The sequence below is a fragment of the Microtus pennsylvanicus genome, chromosome 5 (assembly GCF_037038515.1).
Source record: "Microtus pennsylvanicus isolate mMicPen1 chromosome 5, mMicPen1.hap1, whole genome shotgun sequence".
Classification (NCBI taxonomy): domain Eukaryota; kingdom Metazoa; phylum Chordata; class Mammalia; order Rodentia; family Cricetidae; genus Microtus; species Microtus pennsylvanicus.
The window spans coordinates 80,230,668-80,258,320 of record NC_134583.1 but is presented as its reverse complement, the minus strand read 5'-3'; the positions used below and the strand labels follow the sequence as shown (position 1 = coordinate 80,258,320).

The window sequence follows — 27,653 nt, the reverse complement described above, 5'->3', positions numbered from 1 at the left end:
GGGATCTCAAGTTTGAGGCCAGTTAAGAATCTTGTATGGAAACAGAACCAGACTTCAGAGAGGGCCTGTATGTCAGAAGTGAGTCCTTTTAGCCAACACTAGAAACTGCATCAAAAGCACCTGATATCCTACACTAGAGCAATGCAGGGTGTCCAGAGATGGGAACAGCCTGGACTCCTTGAGAAAGAGCTTGCAGGCTCAGGCCTCTAACCCAGGGGGACAGCTAAGCTCCCAGAAAGCTGCATGCTCACCGTTCTTCTGCCTCTACAAGAGGATGACATGGAAAGTTTTCTAAATACCCAGGGTAAATTCGGGTCAACATTTAAATGTATTAAACTTTTTGGTAGAACAGATGGCGTATGAACAGTCCTGCTGTATTAGGACTGATGCTGGCATTTATCTCAGACACTCTAAGTTGCCAGTCAAGATTCAGGACAGTTATTTTGTGTGTGTGTGTGAGACTGTCTATGTAGTCATGACTGTCCTGGAACTACGTAGTCCAGGCCTGCCTCTCTAGTTCTGGGATTAAAGGCATTAAACACATAGCTTTTATCCTTTGAGGCTGGGTCTCATTATGTATCTTTGGTTGGCCTGGTACTAGATATGTACACCAGGCTGACCTGGAAACCAGAAATGTCTACTCCTGTCTCCTGCTTGCTGGGATTAGAGACATGTGCCTGTCAAAATGTGATTGCTTTTAAGATAAAGTCCCTTGGAGGTTCTCAGTCTCTAGTGCAATGCGAACGGGAGCAGCATTAACATTATTCCCATGGTGAGGCGTGCTGGCCTTGTACAAATCAGCAGTCATCAGTACACCTTACCTACTTCAGCCGGCCCCGCTGCCAGACATGCAGTAGCTCACTGATCGACTCTTACAGAAACACTACATGCTGATACTTCTTGTTTTTCTGAAAGTTTCTCTGTGTAGCTCCGGCTGTCCTAGAACTCACTCTGTAGACCAGGCTGGCCTTGAACTCAGATTCACCTGCTTCTGCCTCCTGAGTGCTGGGATTAAAGGCCTGTGTCACCACTGCCCAGTAAGAGTTTGTACTTAACTGTTACATTATTTTTTAAAACTTTTGCAACGTTTACATTTTTTTTTTAACTTTTACATTTCTTATCAGGAAATCTTGATCCTGTTTTCTAACATGTTTTAAAATGAATCATAGGTACAGGTGACATCATTTCCCAACTACAGCTGTTGAGTTCTACTGACATAGTATGAAATCCAGCAAGCACATAATCTTAGCAATATTTTAAAAGTATGCTTTCTTCAAAGTACTTAAAAGAAGTCCATAGACACTAACTGTAGTGGCTCTGGGGTCTACTTTAAACAGGGTGTTAGTCTGGTAGCAGCAACTCTGTTGCTCTCTCATCTAATTCTCTCTCTCAGGTAGACCCAACTATGGCTTTCCAAGATGAGGTTTCTACAGAAACCAAGTGGCAATTTAGGATAGTTACATTTAGAATGTGAAGTTCTGTACAAACTCAATCATTCTGCCAAAGTCAAAAAGTTCTCAATTTGTTCCAAAGTACAATATTTGAATAAATTCATTATGTGCAACTGAAACAAATAAAAAGACTGCAATGGCGTTTGGGTTTAAAAACACTTCACAGTGTGTTGTGTTTATTAAGTAGCTCCACAGAGGTGTGATGGCAGATACAGTGGGTGAGTAAAGCTGCCTGAGCCTGCTCGGGCGGATCCACGCACCAGTGGTGATGCAGTCCACTGGGGCTCCAGGGATGGATGGCAGAGACAGAGGGAAGAGCTGGACAGAGATGGGATGAGCTTTTTATCCTCTCAGATGTTAGTTTTTTGGTCTATAAGTAAGTTGGAAAGGAAGGCTCAGACTTAAATAAATACAATTGAGGAACGGCCTTTATTGAACAAAGTCCACCAATTCAGCTTCAGGTTTTCCTTTCAGCAGCGGCACTCATCTCTCCCAAGACTCCAGCTGAGACCCCTTCTTCTCCTGTGTCTATGAGGAAGTGGAAGTGCATCACTATTCTCAATGGAGAGGACAACGCCTTTTCTGTGACAGGAAAACGACTGGCTTAACTATGCAAGACAACACTTGGTCCTCCAGTCAGCTTCCTTAGTTTATTTTGTCCTGGAATATATACAAGTTATTGGTGGCAGCTACAGCAATAATGCTCTCCATGGGGTGCCAGGCTGTGTGAAGGATCTTCTTATTGAAGTCCAAACTGTCCACGCTAATCTCGTCTTTCTTTCTCTTACCCCCTGTACATACTTTCCGGGGTTTCAGGCTGGCTCGGGGTTTGCTGTTCTCTCTCGAGGCTTCCAGTGTAACATCCCTCCGCGTGTTTCTATCAAACATTCTGAAGAAGTTGTTGTAGGACCCCGTCATAATGGCACTGTTCAAGAGAGAAAAGGGGGAACACTGAGTAGCAGTGGAGCAAGGCATGAAGCACAGACCCTCCCTCCATGAGCCCCAATCTCTCCACTGTCAGGAAAGAAATGCACTGCAGATTCTGCAGTGAACTTCATCACATATTTTCATGTCCAAGTAAAGTCATGGATCCGTCATTTTAAATACAAGCTTACGATGGCCAGAAAAGAGTGTAAGATCCCCGCAGTGGGTCTTACAGGAGGTAGTGATCTGTCTGACACGGGGGCTGGGAACAGAATTCCTTCATCTCTCTTAATTAAACTAATGTACTGAAGGGGAGGGGAAGAGGGGGGGAGGATGTGGAAGAGTAGAACATAGGAAGATCAGGGTAGGGGAAGAAAACTTTGTCCAAGTCACTTTTAGTCTTAGCACTGGGGAGGCAGAGGTAGGCATATTTCTGTCAGTTTGAGGCCAGTCTGTTTACACAGTGAGTCCCAGAACACCAAGGTCTACGTAAGAGACCCGGTCTCAAAAAATCCAATTATCCCCGCTCCCCATAAAGACTCTCATGAACTGATATGATAGTTAACTATGAGCCTGGAGCATCTCATCAACAAATTTAAGTTAAAACTAGTCATATGCTGATCACGTTTCCCAGTGGAGATTAACTCAGTTATCAAACAGTGTGGCTAATTTAATTTCTAAGTTTCTTTCACAACCAGGTACAGTGCACATCTGCACCCAGACAGTTGAGGCAGGAGTCAAAGGAGCAATTTGATACATGACTTTGGAAGGGGCCATTTTTACATTTTATATTTTGGAATGTGTATTTGGTTTGCAAGTTGTTTAAACACAGGTATGTCCATGTGTGCATGTAGGCCCAAGGCTGACAGAGTTTCTTCCTTAACTGCTCTCCACTTTACTTACAGGAGGCAGGGTTTCTTGCTGAATCAGACCGCTCTGATTCTGACTAGTCTAGCTGCCAATCTTGCCCCTGAGATCCTGTGTCTGCTGTCCCTGTGGGAATTATGTTCCACTGTTGGGATGACAAGCAGCAGCCATACAGTGAGGCCTTTTCCTCCCTGTTTTAAAGATAAGATCTCACATAGCATCATGCTGTTCTCAAACTTGCTATGTAGTAGAGGATGACCACAAATTCCTGATTTTCCTGTAAATGCAGGGAACACGGCTATGTGCCAACACGCCTACTTATATAGCGAGTTAGAGGCCAGTTTGGGCTACACAATACAGAATACTGTTTCAGATAAAACAAAACAAAACAAAAACAAAATACATTTCACACTGCCCTCTGACTTCCCTGGCAAGTGAAGACCAGTCAATCTTGTCTGTCTTCTCCTTGGAAAACCTCAAGTTCTCCTACTCCCATCCGGACCGCCATGTCTTGTTCTCTTATTACTACATGCCTAGTGGTCTTTACAACGAACGTCTAAGTTCTTCAAGTTATTATATTGCTCAGGACTCTTCTCAGCAGACTGTAAATCTGGCTAACTCTGCCCCAAATTCCACACCAAACAAACTTAGAAAAACCCTACACAGCTATTCTTGTTCATACAAAACTACCGTGTAAACACAGGAATAAGTGGTAACAGAGGGGCTGGAGCTGGGAATTATGGTTTGATACACTCTCGAGAGAGCACCTGAAGTGAGTGTGCAGGATTGAGTTTGTAGAAGAGGACCCGCTGCTACAGTCCTCCCCATTTCTGCATGGAGCCAATGCTTATGAAAGGGCAGGAGTGGAGTCAACAGCAACTGCCACAAGGACAGAAAGCAGAGAGCAACCAGGTGTTCTTCAGGACTAAGTATCTTATCATCAGCATGGGTGCGAACTCTGGTGCTCAATTAGGACAGACAGAGCCTGCATTGAGGTGGGCCTCTACACAAGTTCACGCTGCTGCTGTAGTCCAATAACCGCATGCATGGCCTCTGAACATTTAAACTGGCATGCTAGTTAATCTGTGAGCAGTCCAAGAAAAGGTATGTTCAAGGATGCTCAGCTCTGCCCCCGGGTAAGCATTTAGTTCTTTGGTGTGAGGTCTTCCACATCATGCAGCTAGGACAGACCTCAAACTTCTACATGGGTGGAAATAGAGACACTCTGTAGGGATGAACATTTGGGGCTCAGACAGCAATTCTAGTGTGTGAGCTCAACTATTACTTAGAGAAGTATTTGTATCATAGCTGATGTTTCTAGGTAGTTATACTTTTTAGAATGCATCTTACTATATAGCCCAAGCTAGCCTTGAACTGGTGATTCTCCTGCCTTAGCACCTAAATGCTGTACTTAAGACTGTGTGCCACTATATTCCCAGTCATTTATGTTGAAGGGGTTTTCAGTTGTCTATTCACTTAAATTCTCAACAGAAACTCTAGAAAATGATAACCTACGAGAATCTGATTACAGAATCTGAAACATGACTTCTTTTGGGATGATTTCAAAAACCTCTCAGTAGCACTCAACAGTGTAATCTCTATACAACGTGTAGGAGATGAACGAAGCAGCCTCAGACTGCAATGAGGCAGCATATTCCAGGGAAGTGTACAGGAGTGCTGTAGCCTAAAGGCGTTTCTTAAACCTCTCTGAGGAGAGGCCTTATGGACTAATAAATGACTTCCTGCTTCCTTCCTTTCACTTATCTATGTCTTCATTCACCGAACACTCTACAACTATTATGAACCACGGTGCACTGGCAGTGAGGAAAGGTCTGCTCAAATGACTGGTTTTCTCTGACATACATCTTGAATAGAAGGAGAATACAATCCTATCCGTATTCTGGTAGCACTCAGTCTGAGGGATTTGCTAGAGATCCTGAAGGAACCAGCACTTATGGATGCCAGCCTACGACGCTGGCAGCCTTACCTGTCTGAACCGTTCCAGCAGCACTCGAACTTGTCAAAGATGCAGTCATTCTCATACAAGGAGCAGAGCTTGCTTCGTAGGTACTCATGTACCTGGTGGGTCTCGACAGGCCTGCCCTCCATGTTGAGGTCCCATACCTTCACCGACAGATAGTCTCTGGTCATCATGTACCGACCACTGTGGCTGAACTTGACGTCAGATATAGACGAGATTATTTCTGAGAAAAAGGATCTACTGCTGGGGTCTTCTGGCTCTTCAAAAACTGAAAAACAAAGTGGGCACTTTCAGCTGTGTTAATCACATGACTAATGCGCTAATCAAGCACCACTGGTGCTGCACATTTCATGGCGCCACCCTCCTGAGCGACAGTTGCTTCCCTGTACACTAAAGTGCCTCAGTCTGCGAGTGGGGAGCTCTACTGCTCAGTTGCACATGGTGAATTTCTAAGATGGTATACCAGGACAACACTGACCATGGTATGCTTTAAAGTAGGACCTTTTAAAATATATATATTTTATTTAGTTTAGGGAGAGGGCTTGCATATGTAAGAGAGAGGACAAGTTTCAGGAGTCAGTTTTCTTCTTCTTCCATGTAAGTTCATTTGCTGAGCCATCTCATTGGCCCTAAAGTTTTATTTTTAAAATTTTAGTTACGTGTGTGTTTGTGTGTACAGAAAGTGTGGGGAATCCCCTTGGAAATGGAGAGTTTTTGTTGTTAAGACAGGGTTTTACTATGTAGCCCTGGCTGAACTCCACTAACCCACCCACCCACCCACTCACAGACACAGAGTTTGCCTGGAAATCTGCCTGCCTCTGCCTCCAGAGAGCCAGGATTAAGGGCATGGCTTTGTTTTTGCGATAAAGCTGGAGTTAGAGGCAATTGTGAGCCACTTGAACTGGGTAGTAGAAACCAAAGTCAGGTCCTCTGCAAGAACAGTACATACTTAACAGGTGAGCCATCTTTTCATCCCCAGTCTCCTAAGAGTCTTAAGTCTTTTCCTGGCCCTCAAGTGATTCTGCCTCAGTTTCCTGAGTAGCTGGGACCCCAGTCACACAGCCTTTTATCTCCTGGGTCAGTTCTTTATGGCTACAGAAAACACAGGTAGAATGCACTCTTGTCATACAAAAGAGGCCATGATGATGGTGCTCCACTGGATGGACCTAGGTAAGGGGGAGCTAGGGCAGATGCTGAGCTGAATCAGAGCAGAGGAAAGCTGATGGAGCATCTCTTTATTAGCATGGTCCACGTGGAGCCTCCCCATACTCCAGGCCTGCAAAGGACATGGACGATGTCTATCAGTGCAGACAGCTAGTTTCTGGAAAGCAAGGGTATTCCTAGGAGACTTACACTTGGCATGCCTGTCACACAGGGCAGAGGAGCGCATGTCACACAGCCTGATGGTCCCCTTGCTACTGCTATAGACGAACACATTGCACTGGTGTGGGTGGAACTCAGCGGCAGTGATGACTTCTGTCAGCTCCTCCATGTTAGCTGGCTTGATGTCCACAATGTCTGGAGTGCGAAGTTAAGGCACAATACTTGGCCATCCAAGGGAAATTTGATAGACAGCTGTGCAGTGAGGGAGGAGCTGCGGGAGACTGACCATATATACTGCCACAGAGGAGCGAGCCCACAGCAAGGGGCTTCAGGTGGATGCAGGACAGTATCTGACTATGACAGAGCACACTGAATGATATCTACAAAGGCAAGCAGTGCTATCTACAAATATTTCTGTCTATAACTAATTAAAAACATGCAAACATTATCAAATCACAAATGATTTTGTTTTCCTTATTATTTGACTTTTTAAGAGCTTACTTGGGGTTGTCAGAACAATATTAACAGCAGGAAGTCAACCACAGAGATAAGCCAATGGAAACTAAGAAAAATAATACACAATGTATGAGTCTATATCTGATCATTGGCTGTCACAATTAAGAGACAAGAACCCAGAGAGACTAGAGACAGTACAAACCTCAAGGTGCCCCGTTAGTGTTGTCAGGCTGCCGAAGAGAGGGGACCCAGCCAAGAGTCTGATGATACCCTTAAGTTAAGGAGATGGGAAGCTGCTAGGGTTACAGGGTAAAATGCTAGAGAGGCAGCTAGGAGTCAAGACTCTGAGACCTCACACAAAGTGTGAGTATGACTAATCACAGGGACAGCAAGGCAGCCCGGGGCAAGATGAAGTACTGTGACCTCTATGGTGACAAGAACTACAGTACTTATAGCTACCACAAACTCCTGATGGTCCTGATGGGCAGGACCTGAATGGTTCATCTGAGTGCAAGAGGTGGGAGGCATATGACAGTATCAGGAGCCAGAGGCAAGGCCGAGGCTGATCCAAGGAGACTCAAGGTTTCTCAGGTGAACTTTCAGGCAGAGATATGTATCTTTAAGAACACTCAATCACAAAGACCTTATGTTGCCACTACTCTAAAACACCATGCATTCAAAAGGTCAGTGTTGAGGGACTGGGATATAGCTGCTCATGAGAATTGCACAATGACCACAGAACCAAGCAGAGACAGCACCTGGATAAAGGATACTGAAGCTTCTATTTGTGATTTCTAAATGCCATAGGTTAATTCTCAGATCATCTGCAGAGAGATATGTTTCATGATCACTATTTACTGAAATGGAATTAATGTGATATGTATGAGCATTTGCAAAAATTCGTCGTGGACTTGCTTCTACCATAAGGTCCATGGGCTTCAATATTGGAACCTAAAATGGAATGGAGAAAGGAATTCAAAACAAAGGTCATAGCAGCATAGCATACGGTATTTAGACAAGAAAAGGGACAGAGGTTTTCTATAGCTGTGTAACACCTCAAACCAGGAGAGCTGCTACAGAGCATAGAGTGGAAAGCTGTCTGTTCCCAGCTATATTTCTCTTTGTTCGCATTACAGAGGCAATAGGGTCTTGTTGGAAACAGACAAATCTCTGCTCTCACAGCACTGATGGTCTGCTTCATAGTGTCAACTTCTGGGCCATAGTGGTGGGGTGTATGTCTATGTAGGGATCAATAGACAGACAGCATGCAGGAGGCCCTCTGGGCTGAGAAGGCTCTACCTCCTGATGTAGGCCTAGCCAGAGTCTGAATCCTTCATGTATAGGTCTTGGTGTCACAGTCCCAGACGATACTGGGGGAAGGATGGCCTGGCCAGAGCACTTGTGCCTGATACAGGCATAAGAGTCAGTCTAAAGAACCAGCACAAGAGAGAAGAGGAAAAGGTTCCTCTCTCTATCATTCAGGGAAGGGAAGCCTAAGGTTCCAGTGAAAGCCAAATACTAGAGTAATTTCTATTGATATAACTAGACACCATAAAAACTTGATTGAAGGCTTAGAAGAATCTCTCAATTGAGTCTTCTCTCGCTAAATTCTATAAAAGTGAGCCTGCCTGGACAAATGTGTAGTGATGCTGTTCTCATTTTAACCTAGGTCAGTGCTGACCATACCCTGGGGTTCCCTAGAACAAAAACGACAGTTTCACAGTATGCAGGTCTAAGACACACTGTCATGGTTTTCTACTGTTTCCAGCTAATCAAAGCAGCAACTGCAATCCTAAATGAAAGAGCCCTTTTAACTACAGTCCTTTTTCATAGAACTAAAATAATAGAAAAAAACCAAAATCCTTAAAAGACCTCAGCTCTCACTCAGGGAAAGCCAGATGTTTTTTTTTTTTCTGAGCTCTGAGAAATAGAAACTCCAATACAGACCCAAGAATATCACAGTCGCTGGCCAATGATTCTGTCCTCACACCATGCCAGTGCAATATCACTTCTCTCATATGGTTTACTCCTATCAATCAGACAGGTTTTATTCAGGTTAACTCCATCAAAGAGGCTTAGAATAAAACCAATACTGGGCCTTGTAGGTCCTGAGTTTTCCCAATAAGCACATGCATGAGCTTATAGGATATGCAGGGGTCTGAATGAGAGGATCTCAGAGTTTGGGAAGGGCTGTGTGTGCAAAAGGTGTGGAGCTGGTGGCAGGGGAGGTAAGACCAGAGCAGGAGGTTTCCGAGAACTTGGCACTAGCACCTTACACCATGGGAGATTTAAAACAAAATGTGACCACACTAAGTCAGAGATGCAAACACAACACATTATGCCAAAACCGACCAACAGTATGGAAGAAGGCATCTATCTGGGTTCCTATGACTCAGAAATGAACAAACAATATCTCCTTTTTTCGGCCTGGTATTAGGCTAAATGGTAGAGGAGGAAGACTGTCCTTGGATAATCAGACCTGCTTTGTCCACCATCTTTGTTAAGGGACAGCTCTCACCACTCTCTAGCTTTCTCAAGTACGTGGCTGCTGGGCCTGAGGCAACCTATTAGGAAGCAGGACAGAAAAAAGGCTACCAGATAACAAAGATAGCTACTTTCAACACTACCACACCATCACTTGGTTAACAACAGAACAAAGCCTTAAACTTCACTGAAAAACCTGCTACCCACCTGTTTCTAAAACATAGTTATGCTCTGTTCCTTCCCAGGTGCCATTGTTTGCAGTGAGCCCACCATTAAAAGTATCAATGATCAGGTCCAACAATTGAAGAATTAAAAAACCACCAGTGTCCCATATTAGCTCAGGAAATTTCACCAACTCTGCTGCTAATGTCTCACTGGTTCATCAGTCATCCTACCTACATCGTGCCTCTCCATGAGCAAGTACTCTGGATTCCACCACAGAAGCCCAGCTGGCCTGGGTCCTTCTTAACACAAGCTCTGCCAGGAAAACTAAACATGAGTTTTTCCCCTTAGCACCATCGTATTTCTGAAGACTGTGACCTTGGTGACACGGATGAGTGCCATTTTCAACAAGTACACAACAAGGAGGGACACTGCTATTATTACAGATGATCCAGCAAGGCAGACCTTGTCATACTTCACTAAACAGTAGTCTCAACAACTGATATAACTGTTTTGGATTAATTTTTGAAAAGTGCTGGAAAGGTTAAAGAAAATGCAGCATATACCCGTAGTGCCGTAATTCTAAATGGGTCTCGAAGTCGTCCATCTTCATCTTTCAAGTTATAACCTTCTGCTCTTTTATCCCGTTCACTTATTTTCCATAATTTAATAGTTTTATCTGAAAATAAAAACCTTATTCTTCATATTAAAAGAAAAACCACAAATAACACGTATCACTATTATTTGACTGTTCTAGGAAACTTCTGCCTGCCTAAGTTGGTGTCTAAGCTTGGTAGGCTGGGGAGGTGGCTCACTGGTTAAGAATGGTTGCTTAGCAAGCATGAGACCCCAGGTTCAAATCCCTCACCATGTCCCTATAACCCAGCACTGTTTGGGGTTACTCAATAGAATAATGGGAGAGTAACAGTGCAGGACACCTAATGGTCTTCAGAAGCATATAAGCATTTACCACATATACGCACAAACATCATACACATACAAAAACTAAAGATGCAGACAAATATACAAAGCAACACTTTTTTTGTACAGAATTTGAATTTCCTAGCTATTGTTTTCACCTTAGCTGACAATTCATCCTCTCCAAAGTTTAAAGCAGAAACAACCCTTAGAATTATTTGAAATAAGAATCCATCCACACTAGACTTAAAGATTAAATCAAATAGCCTTTTACAATTCTCACCATTTGTAGAGAGTAGAAAATGAGCAGCATTCTGTTGTGGTAACCACCTGATTTTATTAATTTTCTCTTCAATTTCTAGACTTTTCAAATAGTCAAACTCTGGCTCATGACTCTGAAAGGTACTGTAAACATTGTACTCTCCCCTAGAGTGAGCGCGGCCTTTATTCTGCAAGGAAACATGATAGCTTCTTTAATGAACAAAGCACAATAAGGACACATTTTTGCTACTATCAACATGAGCATTAAATGATCATACATATTTTTAAGATAAAAAAGGTCTCAGTTCAAAACCTGCTGAAGTTTACTTTAATGCACTTGGAAGAAATAAAGAGCACTGTAGCCCTTCACTGCACATCCAGGTGTTCTCTGCAGTGGGCAAGTAGCTTTGTGTGGACATGATTGGCTTGTTCGTAGACCTGCTCCCCTCCTCCACCTTTGTTTGTAATTGTTAAACTGACCCCAAGTCTTGTAAGTTTACAGTGTAAGCAAAGTTTCAGGGCCCAAGTCCTACCTCTGGCAGCCCCTGCCAGCTAGCTTTGGCTACCAGTTCCAGTATGCCAGTACAAAATAAAGCTAGACAAGAAACACGAAGATTTAAATTGGCCACATCAGGGAAAGCAAAAAGGTCTAATGGCTAATGGCTCACTTATAGGGCACTGATATGAGCTTTAAATTTAAATAGAGAAAAGAAAAAAAAAAACCCAGTATCAAAACACAAGAGGTATGTGTAGCCTGGCAGTCTTGGCCAGGGTGATTTTATCTAGTGTCCACTCTGGTTCCAATTATTTGTACTGGCTCTCGGGAGATGTTAGCTTCCGCTCTGCAGTGCAGCCTTGCTCTGTGGATAATTGCTCATGTCTAGGGTGTAGTCCTGTTAGCTCTGCTATTCCTGAAATCCAAGGATAAAGACAATGACCTATCGTGATTTAATGTGCTTATGACACAAGGAAGCAGGTAACCTAAAGGAAAGTAGTCAAATACGAGTGATATGAGATACCACATTTTTATACTCTTTTCAACTGTCTTATGGACCTACATAAGATAGGCACATGTCTTTAACAAAAATGTTTTCTAAATGCCTGTTGCAATAGGATGAAGGCATCAACATCTTAGCGGTACTCACAGTGAGAAGTAGATTTCTTCCTCCTCTGCCAGGGTAGGGTTTGAAAAACTGTTCTATTCTACACAGTTACCGCAACAGGACTGAGTCCAAGAAAACCAGATACCGAAAACTACGCTTCCTTTCTGGTAAGCAGTATATGCAGAGTACAGCGATGCCATTTGATTTGTGGACTGTAAAGCACTGACCTCTTGTTCCCGCTGGAAAATAACAACTCTGCCACCTTTGTCTCCTGTTGCAAGAAGGTCTCCAGAGTAGTTAAACTCAACGGTGGAGATGATGTCGGCTGTCAACAGAAAACACAGTCAATCACAACTGATGTTTTTGTGAGGATCAAAAAACGAACACATACAACCTTCCTCTCTAAATAAAACAAAACATCCCATTATAAATTTAAACACTTCTTGGCTGCTTTTTGGATCTAAGATAAGAGTTCACCAGTACATGTGAACTCTGGAGGTCTGATTTCACTGACTCAATACCTGGTGTCCCAGCATACATAAACTTGTCTAGACTGGAATGCTTTTATTTGAAAAGTAGGATATGATCTTAAAAAATTATTATTACTATTTTGGTTTTTAGAGACAGGGTTTCTCTGTGTAGCCCTAGCTGTCCTTGAACTTGCTCTGTAGAACAGGTTGGCCTCAAACTCAGAGAGATCCACCTGCCTCTACTTCCCAAGTGCTGAGATTAAAGGAGCGTGGCACCACCACTCGGCAGGAAATTTTTATTTTTAAGATGTATGTATGTATGTAATTAATGTACATGAGTTCATGTATACCTTTCTGCCAGAAGAGGGCACCAGGTCCCATTACAGATGGTTATGAGCCACCATGTGGTTTCTGGAAGCTAAACTCAGGACCTCTAGGAGAGGAGCCAGTGCTCTTAACTGCTGAGGCATCTCTCTGGCCCTGGAAAATAACTTTTAAGGATAACAACATAAAGCACCCTGGTTGGTCTTAGAAAAATGGTACCTAATTTTAAAATACTTTATGTAAATAAATGATATTTTTTAATACACATGAACGTTTGCTTGAAGGCATGTATGTGTACCTCATGCATGTAGTACACTCAGATAGCAATAAAGGTAGCATATTCCCTGAGACTTGAGTTACAGTGGTTGTGAGCCTTCATGTGGGTGTTGGAAACTGAGTCCAGGCCCTCTGCAAGAGAAGTCAGTGCTCTTTAAACATTGCATTACCTCTCCAGCTTCCTAAATTTGATTCTTACACAATAATAACAGAAGGCATGGGTATTAAAACAGAAATAAAGAAGTGTAAGTATCAAAACAGTTAATTATATTATTCAGCTAGCCTCTGTACAAACTACAGACAGTTCATGTCAGTGTCCTGTACCATTTATTATCAGTATCATTCATATAATGCGACAGTGAGAATCCTCAAAATTTTTTAAGATATACATACACAAAAATTTTTAGTCTTGAGTAGTTTCACCAGAAGTAAAGATTATGGGTTCAAAGACCAATCAAAATAAGCACTGAAAAAGTTCTTTGGTGATTAGAGACAGTAGGTTGTAGCTGTTTTCTCTCCTCTCATTCTCTCCTTGGCTTGTTTCTAGCCAGCTTCTTATATTATCCTGTCTACCTTATGCATCTGGGTTTTACCTATCTCTATTTCTGTATTTTTCTTTCCTTCTTATTCCATGGCTGGCTGTGTGGCTGGTCCCCAGCATCCTCCTTTCCTTCTCTTCTCAGCTGTTCCCTCCTTTCTCCCCAGATTTCTTCCATTTATTCTCTCTGCCTTTTTCCTGCCTCACTACTGGCCGTTCAGCTCTTTATTAGACCAATCAGGTATTTTAGACAGGCAGAGTAACACAGCTTCACAGAGTTAGAATGCAACACACCTTTGCATCATTAAGCAAATATTCCACATCAGGTCTAGACTTATAATACATTAGGTCAAGAAATATGTTCCAGCGGTGGTGGCGCATGCCTTTAATCCCAGCACTCAGGAGGCAGAGGCAGGCGGATCTCTGTGAGTTCGAGGCCAGCCTGGTCTACAAGAGCTAGTTCCAGGACAGGAACCAAAAAGCTACGGAGAAACCCTGTCTCGAAAATTCAAAAAAAAAAAAGAAAAAAGAAAAAGAAAAAAGAAATATGTTCCATGGCCCAGTGTCTCCTCTGTGTCTTTATGGGTGTCCCTGAAGGCACTAGGTTCACTGCAAGGCCTATATCAGTCATGGGTAGCATTGCTGGCCTGGTAGTGTAGCATCACACTCAACCTTGCAGACTCCGTCCTCTGCTCTTGAAGAGAAAGTGGCCAAGATTGGGCAGCGCACATTCACTGCAGCTGCTGGTGGAGTTTGGCCTTGTCTCTTCTGTGAGAAGCAGGAAGATTCCCTGATAAGGAACTGCAGCTGTGGGCTGGGTAAGCCCAGGCACTATGGCCACCCTGTTCAAGATCAGCAAACTGAAATAGGAGCTCTTCTCCAGCTCTAAGGTGTGGCAAGAGTCTCTGGAGCGAATGAATGGCGTGTGTCCCTGTGGGGGGTGGGAAAGAAATAGGCTCCGTTCCTTGGGGGGGGGGGGGGAGGGAAGCTGTTGTATCGTCCAGAAAAGGATCTAGGGTAGATCTGGAGATATATTTGGAGGATAGTCTTACACATTTCAGCTGTGTCACCTGCTGCCTAAATGACAACAAGGCCGGACACAATCTGAGGCAGTCTGGGCATATCCTGTGGATGGGACTCTGTAGTTCATATGGCGGTAGGATAGCTGATTTACTACAGTTCTACAGTTGCCTTGAGGCCAGTCATGTTGTATATAGATCTTTGTGTTTCTGTCCCCCAAACTATACTAAAGTAGGAAGTTTGCAGAGATAAATACTCTACAGCTTTTCAGGTCAGTAACAGCTGTCAACAAAAAACTAGAATTACATGACGAGAGGGAGTTCAGCTAAGAACTGCCTCAATCGGATTGGCCTGTGGCCAGACTGTAAAGCATTTTCTTTTTTCTAGGTAGTGGTGGCAGGCAGGGTAGGGATGGCAGTTGACAGGGTCTCTTTCTGCTCCCCCGGCCCCCAAGTTTCTGCCCTGGTAACTTTCAATGATAAACTATAACCTATAGGCTGAAATAAGCCCTTTCTTCAAGTTTCTTTTGGTCATAGTGTTTGTCACAACAGAAAGGCAACTAGAACACAGCTGTAAGCACCTTCTCTACAAGTAAGAACAACCAAAGGTTGAAACCACTGCTAAGAACTCCCAAATGAATAGATGCAATTCTTAAGAATTTTAAGATGAGATCAAACTGTGTCCTGCTCTAAGTTACTCCTTACTGTGGAAAAGTGATTTTTGAGAAAGCTTGTTTTCAATAACAAAAACCAAAGACCTGGATCTTTTTAGGCTATGCCCTGTCCCAAGAGACTCCATTTTATAAGCAGTATTTGATTCCATTATGAGAATGTAGGAAAACTCTGTACTTGGGTGGACACTGTAAACAAACACCATCTGCCTGGTACCATCCACAGACTCAAGTTGAGCTGATAAAAAGTAGAAAGGGTGCCATCCTGTAAATTTATCAAAGTAAATGAGGACTACAGAAGCACAAGAGCATATTAAGTCATCACCAGGAAAGCCAAGCCTGGCATTTCCAGACTGGGGAAAAGGTGCAGCTCCCTCAAATGGAACCTATACAGAGGTAGGCAACTTACACTGTGACGCGATGGCCATACCAACCTGTCATCTGACCACCTGGGTGTGCACCAAGGCACCCAAAAGCAGAAAACTCCTGACTGCCTCAGGGATTTCAGGTCAGCCTGGTCTATGATGTAACCTGCTCCAACTGCTGCTGTCTTTCCATTCAACCCAGTACCGTCTGGACCTGCCATCAACCATCTTCCCATATATTTACCTGGATCTGGTTCTATACTTTGCGTCTCCAGCCTCCCCACACCTCACTTTTGCAGCTTAACTCTGATCCTAAGGTGATGGCAGTATCTTCAGCAGGCCCCTGTTTGAGTATGATCTGTTGCTTCTTTGCCTCTCCACCAGCTTCTGCTTCCCAGGCTTCTTTGCAACTCCCTGAATTCTGCTAGGGCCTCTTTATCCTCTGTAGCCTACATGTATGTATAGAGATATTACTAATGATGCGTATGCATGATTTGAGTGTTAATATTAGTAATTACAATGGGAACAAAAGAACCAGTTTATCTCAGCTGTCAAAGAAAACAGGATTATTTGGCAAACTGCAACCAATGAAACTACTACACCTTGTGAATTTATCGTTATTCAAAACACTCTAACACAGTGGAAAGGCAGAAATGCATCTGTCTGTTTCTGACAGAACACTCTTAACACGGCACAGTGTACTAATCAAGTAACTTCCAGTAGTTTTCCTGTAGACATCTCAGAGCTGACTTGACCATATGCTGATCCCACTGTGGGGGCTACATTCCTCAAAATGCTTCAGTTGGTTAAGGACTGGACTATATTTTTCATTTCTTTGAGAGAGGGTCTCACACAGCTCAGGCTGACCTTGAACTCCTAATCCTCATCATAATGGTCTGTCCTGTCCTACTCCCCTCAACCTCCAAGGCAGGCAGACCTGAGTCTCTTTCAGAGGTAGCTTCTGCCTCTCTCTCCTCCCCACTTCTCTCCTTCCCTTTCCCCTCCATAGACCACTAAATAAACATCCAACCTCACTTTGCATGGTGTGCCTATCCATCTGTCTCTCACCCTCCAGGGCTGCAGCTTCTCGTGGGACTGGCTGCTCCTCCGAGTACTCTCACCCACCATGTGGCTCCCTGCCTACCTGGCTGCCGTGGTCTCATGCCCGCTACCCACCACTGCTTGGGGACCTGCGGCATGTTCTCATGGCCTGTGGCCTGCTGCCCACTGCTGCCACTCGGGGATATGCAGCATTTCTGCCACTGCGCCCTTCAGAGAACCTGCAGCATTTTTACTTAAACCATAACAAGGATCGTACATAATTTGTGACTTAATAGAAATTATTTCTCAGCACTGGATAGACTTGGGAGTTCCTCTCTTAAAAGATTTGGTTTGTTTTAATTAAGCTGAAAATGACTGACAGCTAAAACATCATTAATTATGTAAGTGTCTATCCTCTGGGTATAAAAGACACAGATTTAGTCCTTTTTTAGACCAATAGAAAAAGTTTTAATTTCATTCAAGCATACTAAATTATTTTGAGACATTTAAGGGTAATAGGTTAGAGTTGTGGCTAAGTGGTAGATCACTTGTCTGCTATACACAAAACACTGGGTTCAATGCAGAAGTGAAGTGTATGCCGCTAATCAAAGTACCCCAGTCTGGTCATTGGAGGCTCATATCTGTAATCTCAGCTCTTGGGAAGCGGAGGCATGAGTGTAATGGTAAAAATAAAATGGTGCCATTCCCTGAGTGGTGGCAGCGGGCATGGGGCCAAGCGGGCCACCAAGGCAGCCAGATCCCAGGGATGGAGCCGTGTGGCTGGGCAGCCAGTTCCATGAGGACCTGCAGCCATGGCGGGTGAGGTGAGACAGCGGATAGGGACGCCATGCAAAGTGAGGTTGAATTATTTATTTAGTGAGTTATGGAGGGAAAAGGGAAGGGGAGGAGGGAGAAGAGTAGGGAGAAGAGCAGAGCAGAGACAGAGACAGAGACAGAGAGGGGGAGGGGAGAAGGGAGAGAGGTAGAGATGGAAAAGAAAGACTCCAGCTGCAGGCAGGCAGGCAGGCAGGCAGATCTGCCTGCTTAGGTGGTGGACTGGGGTGGGGGGGAAAGGGAGAAGGGGGAGGGATAATTGGGGAAAGGGTGTGGGCGGGGCTTGTCTCTTAAAGGGATAGGAAAGACCATTACAATCCTAAAGATGGAAATGCTCTTTGTAAAGATTAAATAAGCTCTAAAGCTAAAATGCACACATGAAATGTGAACAGATTGTAAAACCAGTAAAATTTAAATAATCAACCTCAATTCATTATGATGAATGCCATTTTACAATAGGAGACCAATGTTAAAATCATAAACATGGTATTAACACAGGGCACCGATCAATTTCTAAATTATATTCTTTGTTGAGGTTTATTCAATTTGCCTATTGCTCACACTGAACTGGTTGCAACTTCACTGTGGTGTCAGAGACCACTGAGGTTCTTAACTGTAAAAGTGGTGGTCCAGCTGCTACAGAAGGCCTTTCTGACCACCCACAGTACTCCACTGAGACAATTTCAGCTATTGTGCTCCAAGGCCAGATAGTCTAGTTAGAGAAGCATTCCCTGGTGCTATTCCCATTTCTTGTTCCTGAGATGCTGGGTGACCTCAATGTAGTACCCCCACCCCAGGATACTACTAAAACGCTAAAGTTCAGAATGCAGACAGCCAGTCCTCCAAGACCACTTGTTCACACTGTCTTCATAGTGGCTCTACTTTTAAAACAAAACACATACCTCAGGATCTTCAGATGTGAGAAAAGACAACCAAACAAAGAAAACATTAAGAACAGAAGTCCACTAATAAGAGACCAAAAGTGACCACCATTCACTAAAAGCACTCACCATGTTAGTGTGTCTTCCTGGGGGCACAGACAACCTGTCACACCTAGGATGAGCTCCAGGGCTGGGAGGCAGCTACTGTCACTCCTGACTGACTAGAAGGCAGTTCTACCTGAAATGTAAGCACCCTAAAAACTGCGAGGCAAAAGGAGATGGGCAACAGAAAGGAAAACACAGCTGGAGGGTGTGTTCCAGTGACTATGGCCCAGTTGACAGTTCTGAGATGAGAGAGAAAGAAGAGTATCAGAGGATCAGGACCAGAGTCTCCTAGGTGCAAAGGTCTGCAGGCTGAAGGGCTGATGAGCCCACAACAACTGAGGCACAGATGCTGGACAAGGCCATCCTCCAGAGTAGGAAACATTCCAAACACACAAGAGGAAGAAGAGTCTGACGGCCACACTTCTGTTGTGGGTAGAGGCATGAATAATAACTAGCCTCAAAACTCAATGAAAAACCAATTTCTACTTAAGATTCTATACCAAGTCATGTTTTAATTAAGGTTGAAGAAGGAATAAAAATATTTTTGAGCATATAAAGTCAAATCCATCCACCAAAAAGTGCTGGATGCTACAAACTAATTGGCCTCGAGATGGTTTGTGGGTTAAGACTGCTTGCTGCTTTTTCAGAGCACTAGAGTGTGATTCCCATGTGGGGTAGCTCACAAATTACCTGTGATTTCAGCTGCAAAGGATCTGACACTCTGAGGGCATGCTCATACATATGCACATACTCATATACACCCAAATAATAAAATCTTAAAAAGTTACAATTTGGCAAAATGAGGGCAGAAAAAAAAATTTGAGATGGGGAACTTTTTCTTTTGACTTTTTTTTTTCCCCCCAAGACAGGGTTTCTCTGTGTAACAGCCCTGGCTGTCCTGGAACTCACTCTGTAGACCAAACTGGCCTTGAATTCAAGAGATTCACCCACCTCTGCCTCCCAAGTATTGGGATTAAAGGCACGTGCCAACACTGCTCAGCTGGGATACCAGTTTTGTATAAAAGTATGAGGTAACCATTAAGTTCAGGAGAAATAAAAATATAAGAAGACATACAAATTAGTTCAATAATAACAAACATTGTAGTAAAACTGATTTTGGGAGCCCACAGGAGTTCCACCTTGACTGGTGGTCAGGGAGTGCAGGCCTACTCTTGATCCTGGAAGGCACTGACAAGGGTTTGACTAAGGTGTGACTACTATCTTGACCTAGGGTGTGGATTATTTTGGGTTTTGGTATTAAGATCATAATCACTTCTTGTGTCCTGGGTTAAAAAAAAGTCTTTTGTTGCTGGAAGGTGGCGGCACAGCAAGAACTTGACTCAAACAAACAAACAAACAAACATCTGAGGTGATAATTTAGCTCAAGACAGGGGCACACACCCATAGTTCCTGCTACTTGGGAGCCAAGAAACAAGGCTGAGGCCAATAAGACAATTCAGCAAGAGCCTTCTCAAAATAAAAACAAAAAGGTCTGAGGGTCTATGTAGCTCAGCATGGAATGTTTGTCTGGTATGTCTGAAGCCTTGGGTTCAACCTCTAGTATCTGAAAAATAAAGTAAAATAAAGTATACAGTGCTTACTTTTTCACCCATTAAAATTTTCCCCACTCGCAGTATTTTACCTAAACCATAGAAACCTGCACACAAACATTCTCATAATGTAAACTGCTTTAAAAAAAACTACTGAATTTTGAATTCCATTCTTTCTGGTACAAATACACAGTGGCACAGAATACACCATGGGGGTCAGAGTTAACAAGAGAGAAGATATATGGGTGCCTGCATTATTCCTATCACTACATCACTACTAGTGTTTTTACTGTCGAGTACATAGGGTACATCAAGATGTGACAAGCGATCAGTACTTCAGCCCAGGTTCCTATATACAAAAGAACCGAGAGATTCCATTTACAAAAGTAACTCAACTTTTTTTGTTTTTTGTTTCAAGACAGGGTCTCTTTGTGTAGCCTAGGTGTTTTGAAACTTGTTCTGTAGACCAGGCTGGCCTCTGCCTCCTAAGTGCTGGGATTAAGGGTGTGTGCTACCACCACCACCCGCCTAAATGAGCTTTTATCAACAATGAGCTTTTTAAACAGCTGTTTTATTGTTCTAGTTACCCAGCCCAGAGCAGGGTAATTAAAAGAGAAAATAAACCTTAATTTCAAACTTGAAAAAGTAGCGGCCTAGAACAATTTACAAATGCTAGTGTGCCTTGGAAAAATGGACTGTCAATCCACAAAGATCTTCACTAACAGTTCACAGGAGACCTGCCACTGCTTAGCTGCTATTTGTAAAATGAAAGGCATCTTGGTGTGCAGCAAAGTAAAAGCAAAGACCTCCTCAATGGCAACCCCCATCTTCATTCACATGTGACATATGTTAACTGCCAGTGCTCCCCTGACCTGGGTATTTACCACAGTTTATACAGGCTCACTGATTGGCAAGTGCTGTCACTCAACGTGCCGTGTTGCTCTCACCAGTTCACTGTTTCCCTGCCTTTAGGCTCTACGACTGCAATGTACTTCTTGGTGAAATGCCAGCACATTTTTGTAGGATTCCTTTACATGGAACCACGGGGTTGCATGTCTTTTATTTGTTTACTTACCTAATTATTATTGGGTTTTCTCCCTACTGAGACAGGGTCTCATTGTATAGCCCTGGTTGGCCTGGAACTCTTCTCCACTCATCAGGTTGACCTTGAACTAACTCAGTGAACTCTGACTGCTTCTGCTCCCACCAAATGCTGGGATTAAAGATGTGTGTTACCGCGCCTCGCTGGGATCTCATCTTTTTACACAGATGCCAACTGTCCTCTAAACATAAGCAAAGAGCGATTCTATAATGCAAAGCAAATGAATTCTTACCATTTCACATAGTTACTGATATGTGCCTACTTCTCAGTGGGTTGATGTCTAAAGGTACAATCTTGTATGAACAAGATATACAAGATTGTACTATGGTAAAACTTGTAAGTACCGAGTACAGTTTGATGAATGAGGTCACCTACTGTAGTAGTCTCAATGTAATTGGTCCCCATAGGAAGTGGCACTATTAGGAGGTAGGGGTAGGCTTTGAGGTTTCCTACACTGAGGATACCACCCAGAGTCTCAGTTGACTTTCTGTTGCCTGCATGATATACGACTGTTATGTCTGCCTGCATGCTGCCATACTCCCTGCCATGAAAATGGACTGAAGCTCTGAAACTATAAGCAAGTCACCCCAACTAAATGTTTTCTTTATAAGAGTTGCTGTGGTTATGGTGTCTTTTCACAATAATAGAAATGCTAACTTAGACATCTATATACAAAATACAATGCAGCTAGCTACCATGAAGAATGACTGGAGCCACAGATAAAGGTGGTCTAGCATATCTGAGCACAAACAGTGGGTAAACACATCTGGACAGATGTGTTCCTGACTGGAACACCTGCAGCTCTGCAGCAGCCAAAAGTGACCTGCCCACTCTTCCTGGGAATCAATTTCTTTACATGTGAAATGACACTAATGAAGCAATTATAGCTAAGGGCTGTGGCCAGGATTTCAGGAGTCAAACACAAAACTACCTGCCAAGGGAAACTCGAGTTACACACGAATAAGAAAGTCACAAACAGAATTTAGGAGTCCACGAGGAAGCTGCTGCTCATAAATAAATTAATCATAAAATATAAACAGATAGATAAGTACAAAGGATGGCTAAGAATATCTACACTGTTAATTACAGGTGGTGACCTAGGAGGGATTCCAAGGACAGTGGGAGGACCAAGAGAGGCTTCATTTAGCCTTTCTGCAGCTCTACCATTTGGTTTTCCATAAATAACACTGTATTTTTGTGTTTTGGAACAAAAACAATAAAATCTAGCCAGACAAGAAGATGCGATTTCTTCAAACCTGCCTTGCTCTGGTCATTCCACTGTTAATAGCTTCCTCCACGGCATTGGGACTCAAGCTTGGTCTGTGAAACCTTTAGGAACCCTTGGAGGCCCCAAGGGTCAAAGCTCTGTTGACAATTCCACAGATCTGTGATCTGCTGAACCACTGCTGTGTAGACGAGTAGAGGCCACAGGCATGCAGCCCAGCACCACGCTGCAGTAGCACTCCTCAAGCTCTGCAGGACATCCATGTGACCAAAGAAAAGGAAAGGAGCCAGTTTTCCTTAGGACTGTCCCCCATCAACACTGCAACTTCTGACTTGACTTGCTTCCCACACTGTAGCCAGCCTTTTCTGTGTTTTCACAAAGCCTGTTTGCTACTTCTTCATAAACAACTGTCTCCAGGAAAGGCACCTCATTGCCATTGTTTCCACGGAATGCTATCTTCATTTAGAACCACTTACCAATGTTGGTTATTCAGACTTTGACGTGTGGTAGATTTTTTGAAAATGAGAACTGAGCCTTTTACTTCAGAGAAAAGTATGAATAAAATCTGTCATCAGTAATAAAACCAGGTTTTCAAAAATACATTAAACTTTGGAGAGCTTCTATCTACTGCTGCTGGTCCCAAGCCCCACTTCCACAAGAGCAAGAACTATGGACCCTGACCCGACAAGAGTATAACAGTTCCCTTATGGCCAGGTGGCAGAGGCAGGAGTATCTCTGTGAGTTCAATGCTAGCCTGGTCTAGAGAGAGAGTTTCAGGACAGCAAGGGTTACACAAAGAAACCTCGACTCAAAAACAAACAAACACAAACCAAACCCTGATGGTCCAGATACCAAGGTACAGCTAAAGAACAAAACCCAAACTAAGGAGTAGAACAACCACCATTCCCTAGAAAGAGTAATCGCGTCTCCATTTGCTAACTACACTTTGAAGTCAAATTTTCTTCATGAACTTCAACAACCAACTGTGACAGACCCAACCTGGTAACAGATCTGAGGACCAGTTGTCTCTTAATAAGCATTTAAAGGAATTGCTAAGTGTAAGACAATAAATAGCATTCTTTTCATTAAACCTACTTCATAAAATTTTTTTTTCATTAACAGTAAATTTTTTTTTTAAAAAATTAAGCTGTTCTAGTTTCAGATATAGTAAATATTGACAGGTCTAATTCACACAGGCTTTTCTGGGTCTCCAGTAAGATGCCTGAGAATCAGGATTTATAGTGAAGTCAGCAAGGTAGACCTTTACCTGGGCAGCAGCAGGCCTGGTCCTTTTGATGAGCTGCAGCTACTTTCCTTCTGTAAGAAGGTTTGAGGTCAGCAAGTAAAGGTTTGTCCCCACATTGATGCACAATGCCTTTCTATGTGTCCTGCCTTTCTGTACTCTGACTGGCATCAAGCTGAAGAGACAAGTCTAACACATGACACAGGACACTGTCAAACAAAGTCAGACCAAGTGAAAGGACAGAGTGCAAAGCCTGAACTATTACCATCTGGCTCTTTGTGGAAACCTGTACAAATTCCCGAGTTTGATTTTCTCCCTAGAACTTGTGCTCCTCCACCCACAGCCAGTCTCACCTTCATATAGTTACTGTGTTATTAGCATTTCTGCTTGCCAAAGGCCCAAATCGGATTCTCTTACTTCTCAGAAAGCCATGCTTCTTATACCTCTCCACAAAACTTTTTTTTAAAAAAAAATTTATTCATTTATTAATTATGTAGACAGTGTTCTGGCATGTATTCCTACACACCAGAAGAGGGCACCAAATATCAATATAGATCATTATGAGCCACCATGTGGTTGCTGGGACTTGAACTCAGGGCCTCTGGAAGAGTAGCCTGTGCTATTAACCTCTGAGCCCACCTCCCCGCCAGCCTTTTAAAGATATTTATTTATTTATTTATTTATTTATTTATTTATTTATTTATTTATTTATTTATTTATTTATGTGTGAGTGCTCTGTCTGTATGTTCACCTGAATGCTGGAAGAGGGCTTTGGATCCCATTTTAAATGGCTGTGAGCCACCATGTGGGTGCTGGGAACTGAACTCAGTACCTCTTGAAGAGCAACCAGCACTCTTAACGACTGAGGGATCTCTCCAGCCTCTCCACAAAGCACTCTTTACCTCACATAATTTTCTTCTTCTCATGCCCTGATTTCCTCCCCTCCACCTCTACCTTCCTCTGTGCAGTGCTCACCCTCTCTGGTTCTCTACATATCCTGGATCTAGCAAGGATGCAATGCCCTACCCACTGACTAAACTTCATTTCTGCACTTCCCAGGCCAACCATGGGCAGCCCTTCAGTGCACTGTGCTGACTTCTTTAGCCTTATACCACTATTCCTTCCCTATGCCTCCCACAGCAGCACAGGGTCAGCTCCTCTATGGTAAACCCTAGGAACCTGCTTGCCAAAGTTTTCTGATTTCTCAGGAATTTCATCGACTCCGTAACGGTCATGGGTAAAGTCCCCACTTTTTGGATGGGGAAATAGAAGTATTCTGCTAAGCTGACACAGAGCTAGTAAGAGGATGGAAACAGGGTTTGTACCCACATCTATGCACAATGCCTTTCCATGCATCCTGCCTTTCTGTACTGAGTGGCATCAAGTTGAAGACATAAACCCAACATGACATCAAGTAAAAGGACAGGCCACAGTCCACAGGCAGGTTTGAAGAGCAGCTAGAGCAGGGATCTACCAACAAGGTGCAATGTGATGGACTAAGAAGGATCAGTGGCCTGTTGAGAATAGACAGGAAAAGAATAATCCTGAACAGGAAGAAGGAGGAGCAATGACGCAAGGAGGGCAACACCATAGGGTTAACAGCGAAAAAAGGTCAAGATGATAGTCCAGAAGACAGGACTCAATAGACTGCAGAGGGGAAAAGGAATCCCTGCTTAAAAACAGTTACATCCAAATATTTCAAGTTGGTTATTTAACATCCAGATTACTACTGTAACCACTAACAAAAATACTGCACTTTTCTGATGATAAATCTTTTGGTGTGGTTTCTAGACAATCAAGGCTCAGCAGGGTCCTCACAACTGGTAACTGCTGAACACACTCCGAACCCCGGATCTCCCTTTAAAAAGAAAATTTCACATCAAGGACTAAAAACAGTGTTCATTTAATGGTAAACACAGTCTTGGAAACTACACCTGATTATGTAACTGTGACCAGGCCAACTCTTTGATCATAGAGTTAACTTTGAAGATTCAAGTGGCTGACCCAGTAAGGAAGAAGAACTGCAGGGATCTTGGGGAGAGGAGGTGTCTGATTTCTTTTTCCCCCTTGCTGAGTTCCACTGCAAACTTACTACTACTGGATCACTCGCTTCACTGATGCTTTCCCTGACACACTTTCCTACAGGCAGAATGAAAACGCTGCAACAGTGTGCAGAACTCAGACAGGAAATAATTCAACTTCCCAAACACCTGTGCCACTGAAAAAGAAAGGGAAAAAGTACACAGACCATGATAACCACCAATTTCCATTTTCTGCATGCAGAATCAATCCTAATACATAAAGACTGTGATTAAATATCTCCACATTTAATTATCTATGAATTTTTTTTTTTTTTTTTGGTTTTGAGACAGGGTTTCTCTGTGTAACTTAACTGCCCTAGCTGGCTTGGAAGTCAGAGATCTACCTGCCTCTGCCTCCTGAGTGCTGGGATTAACCAGCAGCGCACAACTGCAGGGCTGAGATATTTTACATTCAATGAAACATAGTTACTTTCTGACTTTAGCCCAATTTCCCTTCATTTGTTACATTCCAGGTTTCTTTCAAAACACCACATGATCACTAAGGAGGGCCTCTCTCTCTCTCTCTTTATGCGGGATCACCCAGTTTGCCAAGTCACTTATAATCAGTCACCAGGGTTCACCCTGGAGTTAAGCACATAGACCTTTACCTTAACTTAGGTTAAAAGCAAAACAAAACAACAACAACAAAAAAGCTAACATTGAAGTTAAAGCAATACCTCATGGATTAATTAAGAAATGACAGGGCTGGTAAGATAGCTCAGTGGACAGGTACTTGCTACTAAAACTGATGAACCAAGTTTAATTCCTGGAACCCATATGAACCACTCCCCTAAATTGTCTTCTGGCATCTGCTCTCCAAATGTAAAAGTTTAAAAAGAAACAGGTTATCCAACCCCAAGTGGCCAGTCCTAAACACACCCATAAAAGCAACACTACTAAATAGATTCTATAGGTTGTATTTATTCTTCCTTATGTATGTGGGTGTGTTTGTAACAGTTATAAAGAAAGAGGTCAAGTATTTGAGAGGTAGTGGGGGATATAGGAGGAAATGGAAGAGGCTGAGGAAGGTGTAGAAATGACAAAAATGAAGAAAAATAAATTATTACAACAAAGTTATTAAACAAAGACAAGACATTTAAAATTTCAAGTTCTGAAATGAAACTAGTTGTTATCCCACTGGTTGATCTTGTCATACGAAGCTCAAAACCACCAAATTCAATGTAAGACTCTCCTCTCCATCAGTTTCTTCTGAAAAAGCAACAAACACAAAAAAGGAGAGGCCCTCAGGTTCCCTGTGAGGTGACTGAAAACTTGTTTTAAAAGGAGTAGTCAGGCACCAGGCAGTGGTGGCACACGCCTTTAATCCCAGCACTTGGGAGGTAGAGGGAGGTGGATCTTTGTGAGGCCAGCCTGGTCTACAAGAACTAGTTCTAGGACAGGCTCCAAAGCTATAGAGAAACCGTGTCTCAAAAAAACCAAAAAAGTAGTCTGTCTTATAGGGCTCCAGTTACTACTTGTCTGTAAGGCTTTTGATGTTAAGCTTGAGAAAATGAGGAGACACTTGAACTTTTTACTACTGACCTTGTTTTATCTGATAAGCATCTCCCCACCCCTCCAAGAAGAGGTTTCTCGGCGTGGTCTGGACTAACCTGGAACTCACTAGGCTGGCCTTGAATTCAGAGATCTTGCCCTCGCGTCTCACAGAGTGCTCAGATATAAGGTGTGTGCACCACACCAGGCTATAAGCATTCCTTTTTAAAGCGTGACGTTTCCCCGTGTTTTCAACTGCTAGTGGTACAATGTCTGCTAAATGGACAGTTAGATTCCACAAGGGGCTTCCCCAGGGCTAGCTAATACTGGTTCCCAGAACAGCAAGGCACTAGCTAAAACTGGTTCCCAGAACAGCAAGGCACACACAGGCTTTGGAAACAGGGAGCATAATTCCACACCCTCACTCTGTTCTGAAACTGGGAAGAGCAGCATTTCAGATGGGTAAAGGTAAAGTTAACTGGCACAGGTAGTGCCTCTGCACAATTT

The 27,653-nt window shown here is 43.2% G+C and overlaps 1 protein-coding gene across 2 annotated transcripts in view; it reads right to left on the bottom strand.

Moving 5' to 3' along the window:
- Positions 1 to 1,593: 1,593 nt before the first annotated feature.
- The window catches only part of Ppp2r2d (protein phosphatase 2 regulatory subunit Bdelta), a 30,369-nt gene continuing 4,309 nt past the window's right edge, over positions 1,594 to 27,653 (bottom strand). For both annotated transcript variants that reach the window (XM_075972611.1, XM_075972613.1), the window contains 7 exons: positions 12,158 to 12,255; positions 10,850 to 11,015; positions 10,215 to 10,327; positions 7,776 to 7,953; positions 6,577 to 6,741; positions 5,230 to 5,491; positions 1,594 to 2,376 (listed from right to left, as the gene is read on the bottom strand). In XM_075972611.1, the coding sequence (XP_075828726.1) occupies positions 2,097 to 2,376; positions 5,230 to 5,491; positions 6,577 to 6,741; positions 7,776 to 7,953; positions 10,215 to 10,327; positions 10,850 to 11,015; positions 12,158 to 12,255 (1,262 nt within the window). In that variant the 3' untranslated portion in view covers positions 1,594 to 2,096. The remainder of the gene's footprint in view (positions 2,377 to 5,229; positions 5,492 to 6,576; positions 6,742 to 7,775; positions 7,954 to 10,214; positions 10,328 to 10,849; positions 11,016 to 12,157; positions 12,256 to 27,653) is intronic.